At 58.6% G+C, this 21,232-nt stretch overlaps 2 protein-coding genes across 2 annotated transcripts in view; both read left to right on the top strand.

The window, feature by feature from the left end:
- The window catches only part of MBD5 (methyl-CpG binding domain protein 5), a 35,325-nt gene extending 20,007 nt beyond the window's left edge, over positions 1–15,318 (top strand). The window contains exons 6-12 of the mRNA XM_078881705.1: positions 944–2,042; positions 5,848–7,083; positions 8,077–8,174; positions 8,481–9,884; positions 10,579–10,691; positions 13,233–13,308; positions 13,849–15,318. Coding sequence (XP_078737831.1) covers positions 944–2,042; positions 5,848–7,083; positions 8,077–8,174; positions 8,481–9,884; positions 10,579–10,691; positions 13,233–13,308; positions 13,849–13,920 — 4,098 coding nt within the window. The 3' untranslated portion in view covers positions 13,921–15,318. The remainder of the gene's footprint in view (positions 1–943; positions 2,043–5,847; positions 7,084–8,076; positions 8,175–8,480; positions 9,885–10,578; positions 10,692–13,232; positions 13,309–13,848) is intronic.
- Positions 15,319–18,220: 2,902 nt separating this feature from the next.
- LOC144951442 (enhancer of polycomb homolog 1-like) overlaps positions 18,221–21,232 on the top strand; it is a 30,739-nt gene continuing 27,727 nt past the window's right edge. The window contains exon 1 of the mRNA XM_078881708.1: positions 18,221–18,464. Within this exon, the coding sequence (XP_078737834.1) occupies positions 18,309–18,464 (156 nt within the window). The 5' untranslated portion in view covers positions 18,221–18,308. The remainder of the gene's footprint in view (positions 18,465–21,232) is intronic.

Below are 21,232 nucleotides of genomic sequence, written 5' to 3' on the forward strand. Positions count from 1 at the left end.
CGGCCTCAAATGAGTACCAGGTGTGGTGTGTAAACATCGTCACTGGGGAGACAAAGGCGGCCGGGCGTGGTGCTGGCCACCCACCCCCTCGTGTGCCGGGCCTTCATAGCTAGTACTTGTCCCAACGGTCTCTTAAAGCAATAAGGATAATCTTTGTCTTTGAATGTGTGTGTGTAAGAGATTGTGTGGGTAATTCATTGCTTTCGGAGTCCCTGACACTGCTGGGAGTCTTCACGATGTCGGGGCTTGCCCAGGTGAAGCTGCGTGCACGGGAGTCGGAGCCGTCCCCTGTCCTACAGAGGCTGCCCTCTGGTCCCCGACACTATTTTACATCGTCTGTGATCACGTGGTGCGAGACATACACACTCCGCACAGAAAGGGGGTGTACGAGTCGTCGGGGATTGAACCCAGGGCTTTCTTGCTGCAAAGCGAACAAGTGTCATCACCATTGGAACCTCATTTGCCAGTAAAAAATATGATAATTGGTTTTTGACCCTTTTATCTGGCAACGAAACTGACACCTTTTTGTTCATGTGAGACTAGGCTCCTAAGGAAAGCTGTCTCGGGTGTGGACCAATCAACTTCAAGGACACTGCACATTATCAGAGTTATGTTTTTTGTTTGCATTATGACTGCAGGTATTGTGGTCTATGCAAACATGACTCCTTGTAAAAAAAAGGTGTCAGTTTTGTTGCCAGATAGAAGGGTAACAAAACAATTGCCAAGTGTTATCACTGCCGCTACCCTGCCGCCCAAACATAACTTGCTAAAATCCCTCCCCTCCTCCCACTCGCTCGCTCTCACTCTCACTCGCTCACTCCTCACTCACTCACTCACTCCCACTCTCACTCACTCACTCCTACTTCTCCAGGTGCTGAGTCAACAGAACCCCTCCCCCCACTCGCTCACTCTCACTCTCACTCACTCACTCCTACTTCTCCAGGTGCTGAGTCAACAGAACCCGACCTCCTACCCGGCCAGCAGCCTCCTGTCGGCCGCCGCCAAGGCCCAGCTCGCCAACCAGGGCAAGCAGCCCGGCGGCGCCGACCTCCCGAGCAAGCGCGGCGTCTTCCAGGGTGCCGGCAGCGTGCTGCTACCCGGCGGGGACGGCGCCGGCACCGGCCCCGGCGGCCCCGTGGGCGCGGCGCCGTCCCTGCGCGACCGGCTGAGCGGGGGTCACCACCGGCGCCACCGTGCGGCGCCGTCGTCGGGCCCCACCGCCGCCGACGTGCTGAGCATGCTCCGCCAGCAGGTGCCGCAGCAGCAGCAGCAGCCGGCGCAGCAGCTGGTGCACCAGCAGCATCATCAGCAGCAGCCGGCGCCGTCCGACGGGAGGGCCGGCTCGCCAAAAGGCCCGCCGCAGGTGCTGTGGCGCGGCGGGCTGCTTGGGAGCCACCCCATGTCGCAGCTGCTGCAGAGCATGAGCTCGCAGCAGGCGGGCGCCGGTGGCGCGAGGGCGGCGGGCAACCAGCTGGCTCCGGCGGCGGCGGCCGAGGTGGCCTCCCCGGACGACGCCGGCACCGCCGCTGCGGCGAAGGGTCACGGCTGGGACTTGGACGGTGCCGTCGCCGCCGGGATGAGTACGGACGAATGCGGCGCCGGCAACGGGGTCGTTGATGGCGGCGCCGTGGCGACCGCGCGGTTGAAGGGGGGCGCGAGCTCGCCCGGCCGAGCGCAGGAGCGTTCCGCGGGCGCGAGCGGCGCTGCCGCCGTTGCCGCCGGCGCACAGGCCGCCGGCGTGAACGCCAGGACTCGCGGGCACGAGCGGAAGGACCCCGAGGAGGAGGCGGGGCTGGATCTGTCCCTGCCGGAGTCGGGCGCCGGCGAGAGGGGGGCGACCCCCGTGGACCGGCTCCCGACGCCGGCGCCGGACGGAACGGGAGAATCCGCGCCGAGTTTGGCTGCGCCGTCGCCCGTCCTGCCCGCCGGGGGTGCTGGGAGCGCCGGCGGCAAGGACCCCGCGGGCGACCGGGGCGACGCCGGCGCGGCGCAGGCGGAGGCGCCGGATTGCGCCGAGGCCCGGCGGGACACGACCGTCGCCGGTTGGTGTATTGTTAGTTGGATCTCTCTCTCCTCTCGTTCGTATGCAGCCCTTGGCAGGGTGGCACTCGTGCCTTGGGGGCAAGCGGCCCCTCGCTGTGTTGGAGCTTGCTTGTGGGATCTCTCTGCCCCTGTTCTGCACTGTGTGAGTGTAGTTTGTGTGATCTCCCCCTGGTCTGTTCATTGTGAGTGAGTGGACTTTGTATGATCTCCCCCTAGTCTGCACTGAGTGAGTGAGTGGAGTTTGTGTGATCTCTCCCCCTGTTTTCCACAGTGTGTGTGAGGTGAGTGGCCACGTGGAATGTTCGAACGCTCACTGCAGAGGAGAGGCTGCCAGTCCTGTCGGGAGCTGGACCGGCACAGCTTGGATCTCTGTGATATTTAGGAGGTCCGGTGGACCGGCTCTGGTTTCATTCACCATGAGGGGTGGACAGTCCTCTGCTCGAGACAGGAGACTTCCAAACAACAGGGAGTGGCTCTTCTTCGAAACAAAATAATGAAGGGGGTATGGGAACTTGGCGGTGAGGTGTGTGAAGCGGTAAGCCCCAGGCTAATGCGGGCTCACCTCCCCATCGACCAGAGGCGAGGAGTGGTGATGATGGTGGTTGCTTCCATCCCCACCGAAGATGAACATCTTCGGTGGAGGGATGTAGGCAAGGCTGATGAGTCGGATGCCTTCTATGACCTATCACAGGGGCTAGCTAAAGAGTGGCTCCTCGGGTTAGTAATTCTGTTGGGTGACTTTAATGCCCGAGTGTGTCATGATCCTGGAACCTGGTCTGGAGTGATTAGAAGGCATGGGCCGGATCAGCTCAATAACAACGGTAGGAGGCTGCTAGATTTTTTTGAAGCCCATGGGCTTTTAATCGCCAACACACTGTTCCGGCATCGGTGCATCCACACAACATCATGGATGCATGCTGGGTCCAAGCAAGAACATCTGCTGGACTACATAGTGATGGAACAGCACATGCGGGTGCATGTCCTTGACACCGGGACCAACCGTGGAGCTGATCTGGCCACTAACCATCGGAAAGACATCTGTAAGAAGCGCCTGCCAGTCTTCCACTCCGGTGGTGGATGTACACCCACGACCCCATTTACAACCTAAGGTGGCCTGGTCTCAGCTAGCTGATGAAAGTTGCAAGCGAGAATTTCATCATCGTTTGCGGCTGGGGTTGGCATTGTCCCCCACTCCTCCTGATGCCGAGGGGAAATGGGCGAGGTTTAGGACTGTGGCTCATGAAGCTGCAATGGCTGCTTTGGGTACACGGTCCAGACCTCCCCATAGACCCTGGCTGACGGAGCAGGTGTTCCGGCTGGCTGAGAAAAAGCGACAGGCCCACTCCCACCTTCTTACAGCATAACATGTCGGAGAATGAGGACGTTTACCGCAGCCTTCACTCAGAGGTTCAGAGAGAGCCATGCGGCATTGCAAGGATGGGTGGTGGGTGGCACAGGTTGCTGAGTTGATGGAGTCTGCCCCAGTAGCCCGCAATCACAAATCGCTATTTAAATACATCAAATAAGTAACTTGCAGCGCCACACCTTATCAACCATCCTTAGGGGAAGGAACGGTGATCCGATCTCCGACCCCCAGGAACAGGTTTGCAGATTTTCTGAGCGTTTCTGTGAAGTCTTGGGGGAGGGGAAATCCCTCAGCCTTGAAAACCTCATGGGGCAAAGTGGGGATGACCCTGCTGAGACTGAAGTGCCTCATGTTGGCAGAAGTAGTCACCCCCTGTGAGTGGCTGGCTGAAGTGCCATCTGTTGATGTACTGAAGGCGGTCCAGAGTCTGAGACCATGAAAAGCACCCAGCAGAGATGATCTCCCATTGTGTGCAGACTGCCCTACATGACATCATAATAACTGTTTAACCCGGCTGTATTGTGTGAGGAGCTCACAAATTCTTGAAAGATCTGGTCCCATCAGGCTGCATTGGTTGGGTCATGTAGCCCGCATGCCCAGCCACCGCATGCCTCAACAGCTTTTGTTCGGCCGGATCGAGGGAGCTAAACGGGCACGGCACGGGCTAGAGAAGAGATGGGAGGATGTGGTACAGGAGGATGTGGAGCTGAGTAGACTTGTTGATGACTGGTACCAGCGGTGTCAAGATCAGCCTCTGTGGAGGAGGCTCGTGAAGGCCGCTACTGGGCAGTTGGAGGCAGTCGCCCTCCAGCAACAACGGAGGGCGGAGGAGCGACGCTCACAACAACGAGCGGAGTGCCGTGTGGCTAAAGCACAGCAAGTTGGCACAGTAGGGGCCACAGGTGGTGCATCAGCCAGTCATCTCGGTCATCTCAGCAAGTCAACCCATGGCACTTGGGTCTGTCCCGTGACCTCCTGCCAGCGGGCGTTCGACACTTCACGTGGCCTCAAAGTGCACACAGCCTGGCACAAGTGCCGTGATGACGTCACCATCACTTAGTGGCGAATGGCGGTTGTTGTTGTTTGTATGTTCTCTCCTGCTCCGCACAGTCAGTGAGTGGGGGATTCGATGCCCCCTTGGGCACCTTCTGTGTGTGGAGTTTGTGTTCTTGTTGTCCCTATCCTGCATGGGTTACCTCCTGGTTCTCCGCTTTCCTCCCACAGCTAAATAACCCTTCCATACATTTCGATTTAAAGTTTTCGTGACTGCAGGGATTCATCTTCTTGGTTCTTTCGGTAAAGTCACGTAGAAGGGAAATAATAAAAGAATAACATAAAACATGGCAAATTATTGTATTATTTTATTAAGTTTTATTTTTATTATTTTATTATTTCCCTTCTACATGACTTTACCTTCCATACATTGTAACCGCTATCGGCCGAGACCATCCTAATGCTGAAAAAAACAAAAAATACTCAATGCGAGAGACTCGTTTAGGCTTTCCTGGGTACATAAATGGGCAATTGTTGTGGATAATTTAACATGTAGGCTTTCGCGACCAATATCCTCAATGATATAGGTTTGTTGGGTTTGATCGCGTGAATATTACAACTAGCATCATCGGGCAGAAGTTCGTTGTAATTACTGGCGAAACGTTGTACTCAGATTGTAAGTGGTTGTGGATTTAGATTTGAAGCTTTCGTGACTGCAAGGATTCCTATTCTTAGGTTTTTTCGGTAAAGTCACGTAAGTAAAACATTAAAAAAGTAAAATAAAATAAAAATCACGACGTTTCGGAGGCAACACAAGCTTCCGTCTGGAACACGTCACAGCCACGATAGCTGTATCAAGTAAATGATTTACTTGATACCTACGTGACTTTACCGAAAAAACCTAAGAATATGGTTGTGGATTTGCTCTCCAACACACCGGTGTGCTGTACTAGTGACGAATTGGCACGTTCTGTTTACGTGACAACCCTTACTAGTTGACCGAAAAAAATATATATTATGGTTGTGGATAATATCAGCTTCTCTGCATTGTCAAACTTACTTTGCCCCGCCCCCCCCACCCTGTGTTTTAAAGCAATGTTGTCCGTGATCCAGAGAACACGGTCATACGTATGTATGTACGTTCAACTCTATTTGCACCGTAGCCAAACCGTACTAATCAGAGGTGTGTGGGGGGGGGGGAGAACAACAAACTAACCACAAAAGCAGTTTGTCAATCTCGACGATGACGATTTAAAAGTGCGCAGCTCCCAATGACTTCCTAACATCGTAAGGGTAGAGCGTTCCAGACGGCCGCAGAAGCGCACCTGCAAGCGCCGTGCGACGATGATGCGGCGACCACGGTCTTTGTGCGGCGTCCGCAGCGATTGCGCTTGACACCCGTTCATCCCTCCTCGACGGCGTCGCTTGCGCCGCGCGCTCGCCAGGTGCGGAGGAGCAGCCCGGCGCGGACGGGACGGCGCAAGCGCCGACGGAGCAACCGCTAGAAGAGTCCGGCGGAGACGGCGCCGCCGCCGCCATCGCCGAGGACCCGAGCGCCGCCTCCCCCAAGCCGCCGTCCGGCACCGGCAGCCCCCAGGATGCGCTGGCGGCCGCCCTGCCCCTGCCCGGCTCCTTCCCTTTACTCGCCCAGGAGCAGCTGGCGCTGCTGAGCCAGTCGACTCTGCCGTCGCTCGGCGGGCCGGCCGGGCTGCTCGCCGCCCTGCAGCTGCCCCCGCTGCCCTTCCCGGGGCTGCTGCCGCCCGGCGGCGCCGGCGCCGGCCTCGCCGAGAGCCTCGGGCTGCTGTCGGCGCCGGCGGCGTTCTCGCTGCCGCCGCTGCCCGCCGGCGCCGACGCCGAGTCGCAAGCGGTGCAGCAGCTGCTCTTGCAGTTGGCGCTCACGGCGCAGCAGCACCAGCAGCAGCAGCAGCAGCTGGCGGCGCTGGTGGCGGCGCAGGGGCTCGGCGCTATGCTGCTGAACCTGCCGTTCCCGGACGCGGGGGCACCGTCGCCGCTCGGGGAGCACCCGGCGAGCCTGGCGAGCGCCATCGCCGACACCACCTTCCTCGCCAATCTCACCGCCGCCGCGTCCATGGAGGCGGCGGCGGCCGGCAACTCGCTGCTGCTGTCGTTGCCGGCGCTCATGACGCTGGGGCCGCAGCTCGCGGCGGGGCTGCTCAACCCGCTGTGCGGCGGTGCCGGTGGCGGCGGCGGCGAAGCGCTACCTCGGGAAGAAGCGGAGGCGCCGCCGGCGCGGCCCGCCGGCGACGTTCCGGCGCTGGCGCCTTCGCCGCGGTCGGAACTCGCCGAGACGTCGGCTTCGGAGGAGGACGCCGGCGCGGCGCCTGCGGGGCCCGCGCCGGCGCCGCACGACGACCAACGGCGGCAGTCGGTCGTTTCCACGCCGGCGCAGCAGCAGAACGAGCCAGGCGCCGGCAAGTTTGCGGCGCCGCACCTCGCCGCAGCCGCTTGTTCTTTGCCGGCGACGGGGGGCGCCGGCGAGGGGCCGGCGGAGGCGCCGCCGGGAGCCGTGCCGACGGCTGTTGGGGTCGGCGAGGGGCTGCTGCCGACGCCGGGCGGGAGAGCGGCCGCGGTGGCGCTGGGTGGTGGCGCCGGCGCAGAGAAGCTTCCGGCGTCGCTGGTGCCCCATCTGCTGAGCCCCCTGCTCACATCAAGCCTCCTCGGTGAGTTGGGCGCAGCGGTGGAAGACGGCAGGAGGCGGGAGATTGTGGGAGCAGGAGGTGGGAGATTGTGGGAGCAGGAGGCGGGAAGTGAATGCATGGGGGAGATGAGGAGGAAATGGGCGATGGAGGGAGCAGGGAGTAAACTCGCTTGAGAATCTGATGTCCTCACAACTCGTGTGGGCCTCGGGGTCTCTCTACAAACCTTGGGGGTCGACATTTGATTCGTTGATGGCGGGGCCGACATCGCCGCCTCGGCGCACGCGAGAGACCCGGTTGAATCTCGATTTGGCGGCCGTGATATCCGGTTACAAACCCAGGATCGCGGCAGGGCCAGCTGGGCGCGCGTGACCCCAGGACGACCTCCCCCATGCTATTGTCACACGTGTTTCGTCTGTTCCTGACGCGTGTCACTGCGTGTGTCCTTGTGCTTGTGTATCCGCGTGTCAACGTGTGTGTGTACGTGAATGTGTGTCAGCTTGTGTGTCCGTCTGTGTTCACGTGTGTCCACGTATCTGCGTGTGTGTCTACGTGTCTGCGTGTGTGTGTCTGCGTGCGTGTGTGTGTCCACGTGTCTGCGTGTGTGTCCACGTGTCTGCGTGTGTCCACGTGTCTGCGTGTGTGTGTCTGCGTGCGTGCGTGCGTGCGTGTGTGTGTCCACGTGTCTGCGTGTGTGTGTGTGTGTCCACGTGTGGGGAGCGGTAGTGTAGCGGTTAGCGCGCTGCGCTATGAACCTGGTGACCCGGGTTCGATTCCCGCTCGCGGCCAACACCCAGTGACGATTATCTGAACCGGTCCTGGGCATCCCCTGGTGCGGTGTGTAAACATCGCCGCTGGGGAGACAAAGGCGGCTGGGCGTGGTGCTGGCCGCCCACCCCCTCGTGTGCCGTTCCGGCCTTCATAGGTGCTCGCTAACAGCACTTGCCCCTACAGTCTGTTAAGGCTACACGGGGTATCTTTATCTTTGTGTGTGTGCGTGTGCGCGTGTCCGTCCAGCTGAGCTCCCAGCTCTGGCGAGCGCCGCTCTCTCGCAAGACCTGACGGCGCCGCTGCTGCCGGGCTCCATGCTGCTCCCCACGTGCCTCCTCAACCTGGTGAGTGACCCCCCCCCCCCGTCACCCCGCGTGGTGACCCACTAACACGCCGCCTGCCATCTAAACCGGTCCACCAATACGTGTCGCCGTTCTTTAATCACCTTGACACCTGTTATATCGATATAAAATAAGCGTCGCTGGTGACCGGGATGATGAGACCATCGGCTCGTTCCACTCGGTTTAATCTCCATTGGACGGCCGAGACCCGGATAGAACCCCAGACTCTGGGCCTCGCTCCACCGTGCCGCCGAGGGCCGCCGAGGGCCGCCTGCGTCCCAACCGCGGCCTTCTCTCTGCCTCCGCCAGGTCGGCGTGGGCCGAGCCGCGGAGGCGGCCACCGCTGACGGCGCCACCGGTCGCGACCGTCCGGACCCCGCGCCGGCGGCCCCTCCGCCGCCCGGCCCGACGCGGCCCCAACCGGACCGCGACGCCGAGGGCGGCGGGCCCACCGCCCCCACGCCGTCGCCGTTGGGCAGCGCCGCCGGCGCCGACCGGTCGCCGTCGCCGGGCTCCACGTCGCCGGCGCGAGCGTCGTCCCCTGCTGCCGCTGCCTCGGACCGCGAGTCTCCTCCCGTCCCGAGCGCCGCCGCCTCCGAGTCTGCCGTGACGTCGCCGGCGGCTGCACCGGAGACTGACGACGGCGCCCCCCCAGGGTTTGGCACGGACACGGCGGCCGAGTCGTGCGAGTTCCAGGAATTGGTGCGGGCGGGAGACGCGCCGGAGGAGCGCGGGATACCGAGCCGCTCGCCGACGCCTGCCGGAGCTGGCGGCGGCACCGGCGCCGGGGATGAAGCGCCGCGGGAGACGTCGCAACCGGCGGACGCCGACTCCGACGTGACTTTACCCCGGCGTGGCGCCGACGAGACGGACCAGAGAGGCGGCGATACCTGCGAAGGAGCCGGCGCCTCGCCGAGAGAACCTGACGAGCGTTGGCGGAGCCGCGACAGCGCCGCAGAGCCGGTGCGCGAGGCCGCGGCCGCCGCCGCTCCTTCTCCGGCTGGGACTCCGTCGCTGTCGCAATCGCTGCTGGCGCTCGCCCGGCCGCCGCCGCCGCCCGGCGAGACCGCCGCCGAGGCGCCGGCAGGCGGAGCGGATGCGGCCGGCGGAGAGGAAACTGTCGCTCCGTCGCCACGAGCTGCGGCGGCGACGCAATCTGCCGACGAAAACCCGGCAAGCTGGCGCGACCCGCGAGGCGTCGAGGAGCGCAGCGCGTCGACGGCGGAGACCGGCCGCCCCTCCCCTCCGCCGGCGCCTCCCCGGACGGCGGATGCGACGGCGCCGACCCCGCCGCTTCCGCCGCCTCCCGAACCGTCCGAGGCGTCCGTGGCGTGCGAGGCCGACGACGCGGAGGAGGCGCCGGACGCGGCGGCGGCGCCGCCGGGCGAGGCGCCGGCGTTCCCGTGCAACGGCGAGCGCCCGGAGCCGGTGAACGGGTGCTCGCCGAGCCCCTCGGACACGCGCAGCCTCAGCGAGGACGAGGACGAGGACGGCGGCCGGGCGCCGGGATCCCCGGCGCCCGCCGACGGCGCCGGGGGCGGCGGCGAGGACGGCGAGGCCGGCGAGGTGCACGACGCTCGCTACGGGCCCCGCACGTTCAACCTGGGCGACCTGGTGTGGGGCCAGATCAAGGGCTTCCCCTCGTGGCCCGGCAAGCTGGTGCGGCACGACGAGGTGCGCAGCGCCCACCCCACGCGCTCCGAGGACGGCAAGGTGCGGCGCCGGCACGGCCACGCGGGTGCACCGCTACGACGACAATGACGACGACAACGACGACGACGACAACGACAATGACGACGACGACGACGACAATGACGACGATGACGACGATGAGCACACGCGCTACCGGCACCGTACACGTCACCACGGCGCCTGTGCCAGGCCAGTTGAAGGCCGGCACGGCACACGACTGGGTGGGTGGAGAGCACCACCCAGTACACAGGCGTGCTGACACACACGCACACACGTGGACACTGACATGGACACATGGAGCACGCGCGGACACGCGTACGTACGTGTGTGGTACGTGTGTGGTACGTGTGTGTACGCGTGTGTCTGTGTGTGTGGGGTGCGGTAGTGCAGCAGTTAGCGCGCTGCGCTATGAACCCGTCCACCTGAGTTCGATTCCCGCTCACGGCCAACACCAGTGACGATTATCTGAACCAGCCCTGGGCCTCCCCTAGGTCGATTCAGTCTCAAATGAGTACTTGGTGCTTTGTGTAAACATCGTCATTGGGGAGACAAAGGCGGCCGGGCGTGGTGCTGGCCCACCAATCGCCCCCTCGTGCGCCACCGTGCCGGCCTTCATAGCCGCTGCTGTTCGCTAACGAGCACTTGCCCCGACAGTCTGCCGAGGCTACACGGGGGACCTTTGCCTTCCCTGTGTTACCGTGCGCGCGTGCCGCAGGTGTGGGTCATGTGGTTCGGAGACCACAGCTTCACGCAGGTGGAGCCCGAGAAGTTGAAGACTCTGTCCGAGGGGCTGGAGGCGCACCACCGCGCTCGCAAGCGATACCGCAAGTACGCTCGCCGCTGCCTCGCACACCTAACTCGCAGCAGGAGAGGGTGGGGGGGGGGGTTCGATTTGTGACTCTGGTGCCTTTTTGTGAGTGGAGTTTGTATGATCAAATATTGGTTTATCGGGTTAGGTCGCGTTAATGTAATGGTTGTGTCCGTTAAACCCGCCACCGCCCGACGCAGCCAATTGGTAAGGTTTGTCACGTATACGGAACGTGCCAATTCGTTACTAGTACAGCACACTGCTTGTGTGTTGGAGAGCAGATCCACATTGTCATGTTGTGGGTTTGCTCGCCTAAGCCAACGTGTTAAACAGTTTCTTCTGCAGCGTGAGTGAGTGGAGTTTGTATGATCTCCCCCTGTTCTGCAGTGCAAGTGAGTGGAGTTTGTATGATCTCCCCCTGTTCTGCAGTGAGAGTGAGTGAGTGGAGTTTGTATGATCACCCCCTGTTCTGCAGTGTGAGTAAGAGGAGTGTGTATGATCTCCCCCTGTTCTGCAGTGAGAGTAAGAGTGTGTATGATCTCCCCCTGTTCTGCAGTGAGAGTGAGTGGAGTTTGTATGATCTCCCCCTGTTCTGCAGTGTGAGTGAGTGGAGTGTGTATGATCTCCCCCTGTTCTGCAGTGAGAGTGAGTGGAGTGTGTATGATCTCCCCCTGTTCTCCAGTGAGAGTGAGTGGAGTGTGTATGATCTCCCCCTGTTCTGCAGTGAGAGTGAGTGGAGTGTGTATGATCTCCCCCTGTTCTGCAGTGAGAGTGAGTGGAGTGTGTATGATCTCCCCCTGTTCTGCAGTGAGAGTGAGTGGAGTGTGTATGATCTCCCCCTGTTCTGCAGTGTGAGTAAGAGTGTGTATGATCTCCCCCTGTTCTGCAGTGAGAGTGAGTGGAGTGTGTATGATCTCCCCCTGTTCTGCAGTGTGAGTAAGAGTGTGTATGATCTCCCCCTGTTCTGCAGTGAGAGTGAGTGAGTGGAGTTTGTATGATCTCCCCCTGTTCTGCAGTGAGAGTGAGTGGAGTGTGTATGATCTCCCCCTGTTCTGCAGTGAGAGTGAGTGGAGTGTGTATGATCTCCCCCTGTTCTGCAGTGTGAGTAAGAGTGTGTATGATCTCCCCCTGTTCTGCAGTGAGAGTGAGTGGAGTGTGTATGATCTCCCCCTGTTCTCCAGTGAGAGTGAGTGGAGTGTGTATGATCTCCCCCTGTTCTGCAGTGTGAGTAAGAGGAGTGTGTATGATCTCCCCCTGTTCTGCAGTGAGAGTGAGTGAGTGGAGTTTGTATGATCACCCCCTGTTCTGCAGTGAGAGTGAGTGGAGTGTGTATGATCTCCCCCTGTTCTGCAGTGAGAGTGAGTGGAGTGTGTATGATCTCCCCCTGTTCTGCAGTGTGAGTAAGAGTGGAGTGTGTATGATCTCCCCCTGTTCTGCAGTGAGAGTGAGTGGAGTGTGTATGATCTCCCCCTGTTCTGCAGTGTGAGTAAGAGTGTGTATGATCTCCCCCTGTTCTGCAGTGTGAGTGAGTGGAGTGTGTATGATCTCCCCCTGTTCTGCAGTGAGAGTGAGTGGAGTGTGTATGATCTCCCCCTGTTCTGCAGTGTGAGTGAGTGGAGTTTGTATGATCTCCCCCTGTTCTGCAGTGTGAGTGAGTGGAGTTTGTATGATGTCTCTCTCCACGTGGCTGCGTGGATTTTTCTCCGGGTCCTCCGTTTTTCCCCCCCCCCACATTTTAAGAATCAACATTACGCGTTCAGAGTATTTCGCTGCTACCAATGTCCACTTGATAAGCCACTCTGTTGAGCTATCATTTGTGGCCAGGTCACTTTTGAAAAAAACTACGTAGCTCAGTGGGCCTTACCTGGTAAAATAAAAGTTTAGTTACAAAAACTTTGTTAAAAAACTTTTTTGGTGGGTGGGTAAGTGGATGGATATGCGAGTGGGTAGATGTTTGTGTGGGTCAGTGGATCGATGCACTGGTGGAAGTGGGGGTGAGGTAAGTACGCGAGTCGGTAAGTGAGCAGATGAATAGATGGGCGAGCGAGTGAGTGTGGATGGGTGAGTGGTTGAGTTTGTGGGTGGTTTGGTGACTGAATAAGTGAGGTGGGTGGGTGAAGTGGTTGGGTGAGCGAGGTGGGGTAGGCAAGTCTGTTGATGGGTTATATAAAAATGTTGTTTTTGGTTGAATCGTGTAAATATAAACGTGTCGTTAACCCACCACAGCCCGACAGCCAATTAGTAAGGCTTGCCATGTAAACAAAACGTAGCAAGAATAAAACAATGTTTGGGTTGGATCGCAAAAATATAAATTAGCTTACTAATTGGCTGTGTCGGATGATGGTGGGTTAACGACACCTATAAATTTACGCGATCTCACCCCCAAAAAAAACCTTTATTATGAATAGCATTGGTCGCCAAAGCCTATGTGTTAAAACTGATCTTAGGGTTAGATGATTTAAGCGTGGCAACCCCTGTGCTCTTATCGATATTCTTTCACCACCACCGTCACCACCATCACCACCATCATCACCACCACCATCGTCACCGTTACCTCGCAGGAGCCGGAAGCTGAACAGCAGCCTCGAGGCTGCCATCCAGGAAGCCATGACGGAACTGGACAAGATGACAGAGGCTGTACGTACCATCGCCCCACCCCCACCCGCACACTCGCTGTGCGTACGTACAGGTGGTGAACTTCTTTCGCACCGTACGTGGCCAACCGTGCTAACCGAAGGTGCCCATCTGTGACCCGCTCTGGGTCTGGTTTCCAGGGCAGGTTTTCGAAGGCCTGTCTCTTTGGTGAGCGTGTGGTTTGGCCTGGCCTCAGGCTGGGCAGTCCAATTTGCGTCTTTCTCTCGACGGAGCGTTGCCAACGAGCGCCGTAGCATGGGTTGAGTGGCGGCCCTGGTTCAAGGAAAGGTAACGGGTACGCCGCGTCTAACCCGGAAGTAACCGATCGTGGCGTCCACCGCCGGTTCGTGCAGAGCTGGTCCTGGCTGCAACGGATTCAAATGTTGTGCAAGCGAGTTTTAAGTTTGAAATGGGATGAGATTGGGGGGCGGGGAGCGACGCATGTTGTCCGTGTCCGGGGAGATGGTTGCTTGTTGAAGCGGCTGTGCGCGCGTCCCTACTAACACTGCGCGTGTGCGTGCGTTTGTGCTTCCTTTACCGCAGGCGGACGAGCAGCCGAAGGGGCGCTCGGACAAGACCCCCAAGGGAGCCAAGCGGCGGAAGATATCCAGATGACCCTCGTCCACCAAGACCCGCCGATCTCCGACCCCCTTGACCCGAGGGCACACCACACTACTTGAGCTTTTGACATTCCGATCCGTGGGGGGCGCGAACTCGGACTCCGGCCCCCTCTCGCGCAGCGGGCGTTGAGCCAGGGGCGGGAGGCGACCTTCAGAAACGACCGCCCTTCCAACCCGGCCCGTTGACTTCGACGATGCGTGACGCATCCCCCTTCGTGCGACGGCACCAGGATACGACGCTGCGGTCGCTTTGTCTGGTCGTGCCGTCGGTCAGGAAAGGCCGACCGCCGCCTTCTCGGCAGCCACAGCAAAAACGGAGGACGCGATAAGCCACGCCGGTCCTGCTGGTGCGTCCCCCGGCCTCGGTTCGACGGGCGCCACGCTGCCGCCTACCCTCTCCTCTGATTGGCGCCGCACGCGAACCGCTCACCCCCCCCCCCCCCTCCCACCACGCAGTACGAAGCCGCATGGCGGTTGTGACGGTTACGAGGGCGCGGGGGAGAGGATCTTCCCCGATGTTTTTTTTTTTTGCTTCACGGTTGTACCCGAGGGAACGCTGCCCAGCACGTGGGTGGCGTCAAAACGTCGGACAGACGGCCGGACAACGGCACTGCAGGCAAGCGCATCGGAGAGCCGTTGCAGCAGCAGCAGCAACAGCAGCCGCAGCACAACCGCCAGACGGCAACAACAACAACAAAACCTACGTGGCCGAGAGGACCCTTGGTGGAGAGAGGAAATGTTATTTTGGGGGCAATTCCTGATGGAGGAAGGGGGGGGGGTGACGGTGGCAGGGGCTCCCCTTTTGTTGTTTTGGAGCGTCAACGGTCAACTCCGTTGAACTCGCGAACCTTCCCCTGACCTGCCCTACCTCCCTCCCCAATCGCAGCGCCGTAGTTGGGTAAGGGCTCGTGGAGAAATGGGTTTCTTTGTGGATGCACGGAAGTGGGGCAGGTGCTGTATGGGATGCGTCGTCTGTGCGTTCTTACACTGGCGGACGTGAGGCTTTTGCACACGGTGCACCGCGGACTCCGCTTCAAGCCTGCTGCAGAGAGGGCGAAAGAGGAGAGCGAGTGATTCGGTGAGATTAACCCCCGCTGTATAAACGGTGTACACATTTGTTATGATACTGCTGGATTATTACGATGGCGATTTTTATTTTTTTGTAGACGACAAAGCGTCGGGACTCGCCAAGCGGACGGAGTTTGCTTGCCCGCCCGCGACTTTTTGTTTGTTTGTTTTTGGGAGCGATTTTTTTTTGTTTCTTTTGTTTGATGGCGTAGATCGCACGGCGGCGAGCAAACAACAACTAACTAACGGCGTTTGTTTCATTTGCTTCACAAATTCAGTCGGTCTGCGCGCACTCTCTAAAGTGGCCGGTCTGCACAGGTGCTAATGGACGTGGGGGGGTGGGGGGGGGGGTTTCCAGGGGTTGACAATAATTTCTTGCTCCAGATTTGTTTTTCACGCCGGTGGGGCGACCGGGGGCGGTGCGGTGGGAAAGCTGATCTGCTTTTACGGTTACCAGCGAGGTCGGTCGCATTCGACCCAACCGGGCGTTCTGCGGATGCCCCCAATTTTACTATTTACCCCCCCACCCCGAGTCTCCGGTTGCGGAGGGGGAGGTGGTACGCGCGGCGCGATACGACGATGTGCTCGTGAGATGGCCCCATCGCCCCCCAGGGGTATTGCCTCCTGCGTCGATGGCTGGGGGCAGCGCAGCAAGTAATGTACGTACTCATTTCGACCTATCTTCACGACGGGGATTAAGCGTTCTCTCTCGTCGTACGCGCGGGGGGCTTCGTCCACTGGGGACTGTGGTTCGTTTCGAGGAACTACTAGAAAATCTAGACGCCACATTTTTAAACTTCTTCAAAACCTTTGGCGATTTTTATTTCAGAAGCCTCCATCGATCCCTCCTCTCTCTCCTTAAGACTTGGCCACGTGTGAAAAAAAATATTCTAAAACACACAAAGCAGTTTCTTTTCTCTCCTATATTTAACAGATTAATTTCTCCTTGTAATTATTTTCGTTGGCTGGACACGGGGCTTGCGGAGATAACGGGTCAATCCCAGCCGTCGCCTGGCCAGCCCAAGCGCTCGCTGTTTTTTGCACCAAATTTAAAAACCACCGACCCATCCACCCATCTTCTTCTAAGAAGAAAAAAAATCTCACTTTAGTTTTTTTCTTCTTGAATCTTTTCGCACCTCTCCATTGTTTAAAGCATTATTACTCCCCCCCCCACCCACCCCACCACGCCCCCTCCGTAAACTTGGAACGTCCTTGTGGCGGGGCCAAACGGTTCCAACCACATTGCCAAACGTTGACCCAACGTTTGTCAATGTTGGTTACTGGGACACGGCCGGGGATGGGGGGTGGGGGCAGGTCTCTTAGGATGATGATTCCATAACTTTCCCCGCCGCACACCTTTTCTCTGCGTGTGCGAGGTGGTGGAGTTCCACGGTACTTTGAGGGTTTCGCCGACTGTGCGGATTGCGCAGAGACACGGTTATCGGTGAGCGGTGAGGGGGGGGGGGTAGCGACCCCCTCACCCCAAACCCCCCCCCCCCCCGCGTCTCATGAAGTGTATATATGGCGATTCGCAGATTTTTAACGGTATAATTGTAACGTGTTTTATTTTTTGATGTAACAGATTTGGAATTAAAAAAAAGTATAATTTTAGGCTGCCTCGGTCGTCTTCGCTGACCGGCCGGCGATCGCGAGTCGATGCATTCCCACTCCCTAGTCGATGGGAATTCTTGAATCTGTGAACATCCATTTGGTTGTGACCACCCAAGGGTTCAGACGCTGTCGCCTCGACAGACCTGGTTTCACCTGAGGACGGCTGCTTGCGTTGTGGCCGAAACGTCGTGAGAATTATTTTATTATGTTTTATTTTTATTATTTTATTACTTCCCTTCTACGTGACTTTACCGAAAGAACCAAGAAGACTTGTGACGTAGTCAACTGACAGTCGCTGCCCGTGACGTCTTGAGTTCTTAAGAAGTTGCCAAGCGATCACTTGTTCAGTTTCCTTAACAAAATGACGTCGCTTCACGCTGCCTCGTGTAATTATGATCGTGACGTCACAGCAGTCACTAGCCTCTTTGTGATGTCATGGTCGACTTGTCATTTGTCAACCGACAAGCCGTTTGTGACGTCATCAACCGTCGAATCTTCCCGCCGACCGAGTAATTGTGACGTGCCGACCCTGGAACAAGTATCGGAACCGGAAATGACGTCATCTTTGAACCAGACGTGACGTTAATTTGAACCAGACGTGACGTTGCCCACCAGCTTGCAGCCGGACCGTGACATCGCCCGCCGTCATTGTACAAAGCGGGGGGGGGGCCCTGGTGTCAACAACAAACTTGATCCCCGCGCGTGACGTCACTTTGTACAATTCCACGCCGGCCCCCCACCCGAAAAGCAGATCAGCGACCTTCCCACTGCTCCCCCCCCCATTTCCCCAATCCTTCCGCAAAACGTCACTTTCTGTGCGATGACGTCATCCGCCCCCTCCACAAACAGCGGCGTTTACGTGACGTTATTTTTAAACCTCCCCCCTTCCGTGACGTCATCCGCTCCTAGGAGGAAGTGGGGTGGTTTTAATCGTTGAGCAACACGCCGGGGGGTGGAGTTGGGGGGGGGGTGTAGTTGGGGGGGTGTGTGGTGTGTTTTGCGTGGTGACGTCACAGCGCGCGCATGCGCGGTGCGGCTGTGGGTGGTAGGGGTGTGGATGGGGGGGGGTGTTTTGCGAGGTGACGTCACAGCGCGCGCATACGCGGTGCAGCTGTGTGGGTGGTGGGAGGGGTGTTTTGCGGGGTGACGTCACAGCGCGCGCATGCGCGGTGGGGGGGGGTGGGGGGCTCGCGCCGCGCGTGCTCCAGGGGCGGGAAGTTTTTTTCGCCGCCGCCGCCATCTTGTAATGGCGTCTCTCCGCTAAAGGGGAGAAAAACCCGAGGGGAGCGAAGCTGGGGGGGGGGGCAGCAGGAGCAGCAGCAGGAGCAGAGAGAGCGCGCGACAAAAGGGGGGTACACGGGGGGGGAATCAGACGCGAACCGAAACCCGAGCACAGATTTTTTTTTTATTATACCTCGAGCGTCTTGACCAAAAAAAAACACAACAACAAAACGACGACCATCCGCAACCACCACCCCGGCCATCGATTCGCAACAACACCCGCCGTCGCCGTCGCCACGATCATGGACGCCGGGGCGAGCGGCCGCCTAAAGGAGCCGTGAGGCGGGACCCCCCGGGCTGGGGCGGGGGGATCGGGGGGGAAGCCTCACGGGGGGGGAGGTGGAGGCGCCGCCACCACCACCACCACCGCCGTCTTTGTGTTGTTGTTTTAGCTTGGGGGGGGGGTAGAAACCAAGCGGAGACATGAGCAGCAAGCTGTCGTTCCGCGCCCGGGCGCTGGACGCCTCGAAGCCGCTCCCCGTGTTCCGCGCCGAGGCGCTGCCCGACCTGCAGGACGCCGTCTCCATCAGCCGCGCCGTGCCGCAGATGCCCACGGGCATGGAGCGGGAGGAGGAGTCGGTGCGTGGCCCCGGCTCCCTCTCTTCTCTCTCTCTGTCTGTCTCTACCCCCCCCCTCTCCCCGCCGTGTTTGTCTCTCTCTCTCCGACAGCTGCCTCCGCTTGCTCGGCCGGTGTATGCACTGTTAGCCCCCCCCCCATCTCCACTACCCCCGTGATGTCCGTCACTGCCATGTCTCTCCTCCATGCGTGCTCCGCTGTGTGTCCTCCTGCTGTTGCTGCTGCTCCTGCTGCTGCTCCAGGTTGACTCGTCTCTGTCGGTGTCTCCAGCTGTTAGCACCCCCCTCCACCCCCCCCCCCCCCATGATGTCCGTCCGTCATCTCTCTCCTCACTCCATGCATGCTCCGCTGTGTGTCCTCCTGCTGCTGCTGCTCCTGCTGCAGGTTGACTCGTCTCCAACCTCTCTGGGTGTCTGCAGCTATCTCGGTGTCGCTACTGCTGCTTCCCATGTCCCCCTGCTGCACCATCTCCTCTCACTCTCTCACTCTCTTCCGCCACGCGTGCAATGTCACTCAACTCTCTCTCTCTCTATGGTGATGTACTCGACTGTGATCTCTGCTGCTGATGGGTCTTTCACTCGCTGGCTACGCACCTCGGCCCCATCGCCTCCCGTGCACTTCCTTGCAGCACCGTCCATGCCTCTAGCCCCGCTCTCTTCCTCGCTCCCTCGCTCCCTACCCACGCGGCCCGTGCACCGATTGCTCAACACACGATGTCTCAACTCTCTTGCCATCTCTTACACCGGCTCTCTTGTCACTCTCTCACACCACTTGTTCATTCATACACTCTCCACTCACCACTCGTTCATTCACACACTCACTCCTGCCATCTCTTACACCGGCTCTCTCTCACCACTCATTCATTCACACTCTCTCCTGCCATCTCTTACATCGGCTCTCTCCACTCACCACTCGTTCATTCACACACTCTCTCCTGCCATCTCTTACACCGGCTCTGTCACCACTCGTTCATTCACACACTCTCTCCTGCCATCTCTTACATCGGCTCTCTCTCTCTCACCACTCGTTCATTCACACACTCTCTCCTGCCATCTCTTACACCGGCTCTCTCTCTCACCACTCGTTCATTCACACACTCTCTCCTGCCATCTCTTACACCGGCTCTCTCTCTCACCACTCACTCATTCACACTCTCTCTCCTGCCATCTCTTACACCGGCTCTCTGTCACTCTCACCACTCGTTCATTCTCACACTCTCTCTTCACTCACCACTCGTTCATTCACACACTCTCTCTCCACTCACTCATTCACACACTCTCCTGACATCTCTTACACCGGCTCTCTCTCTCACCACTCGTTCATTCCCACACACATGTCACCCTGCGTCTTGTGTCACCCTGCCGCTTGTCACCCTGCCACACGTGTCACCCTGCCACACTTTCTTGTGTCTCATTCCTGCACCGCACTCCACCCCCGCCGTGTTTTATTTTCTTCAACTACACCCCTCCCTCATGGTCTTCCCCGCTACAAATCTCTTGTTCCATACCTCCACGTTTCACTGCATCATTCCCCCTTTGCAACTCTCTCTCTCTCTGATGCCTCCTGTTATTCTTATTAAGCCGTGACCCCCCTCTCCACACACTCTCTCTGCTCGCTGTTGGGTGATCTCCTTCATCCAAGTCTGCTCTTCTCCCGAGTTTACTCTCTTTGCCTCATTCCCGCACACCAAATCGCTCATACCCCCGCACTAAACCTCGGTTGTCTTTCTTTCCCACTCGCCGTCTCACCGTTCGATGTCTCTCGGCGTGTCCCCTCGTCCCCCTCTGCTCTCTCTACTCTCTCCACCGTGTTAATCTCGCGCTTCCCCCGTTTCACGCGTCGTGTACCTGTGGCATCTCATTGCCTTGCTCATCGCTTGCCTCGTACAATGCCACGCAATGCCACGCCATGCGTGCTCGCTGTCACAACGCGTGCGTGGGGAGATCTTCTTACTGACCGGGTGTTGTGGTTGCCACACCACCACCGACCAAGCACCTCGTGTTGTCATGCCTTCATCGGCGATGCTACTCTCTAACGGCACTTGCCCCTGCAGTCGGTTAACGCTATACGGGGATGTTTTGTCATTGTGTATCGGGGGGCTAAACACGTGTTGTGTTTACACGTGCGTGAGTGTATACAGGGGGAACACGTGTATTTCCACATGTGTGTATGCAGGGGAAACACGTGTGTTTACATGTGTGTATTTACGTGTGTTTACCTGTGTATTTACACGTGTGTGTGTTGAGGTTGCAATCCTAACGGCGTCAGCTGATTTCAGCCCTCATTGCACGTGCTTGTGTTGACATGCGTGTGCACGTGCTTTCGGTTGTGTGTGTGTACACGTGTGTGTGTGTACACGTGTGTGTGTGTGTACACGTGTGTTAGTAACTGTGTGTGTGTACACACGTGTGTTAACAACTGTGTGTGTGCGCACGTGTGTTAACAACTGTGTGTGTGTGTGTACACGTGTGTTAGCAACTGTGTGTGTGTGTGTACGTGTTGTGATTACACGGGGACGGTGGTAGTGCAGTGGCTCGTGCATTATTATGTCACGTTTGTTAGACCTTCATAGCCTAAGCCTGCTAAGGCTTTCAGGGGCGATCTTTGTTTACAAGGGTCTGCGTACTAATGTGTCTACGTCTCTGCATGTTCATGTGTTTACACCTTTGCACGTGTTTACGCTTGTGTGTTTACACGCCTGTACATGTGTGTTTGCACGTGTGTGCACGTATGTTCGTGTGTGTGTATGGGTGTTTAGACGAATATGTGT

The sequence above is a fragment of the Lampetra fluviatilis genome, chromosome 62, assembly GCF_964198595.1.
Source record: "Lampetra fluviatilis chromosome 62, kcLamFluv1.1, whole genome shotgun sequence".
In the NCBI taxonomy this organism is placed as follows: Eukaryota; Metazoa; Chordata; class Hyperoartia; order Petromyzontiformes; family Petromyzontidae; genus Lampetra; species Lampetra fluviatilis.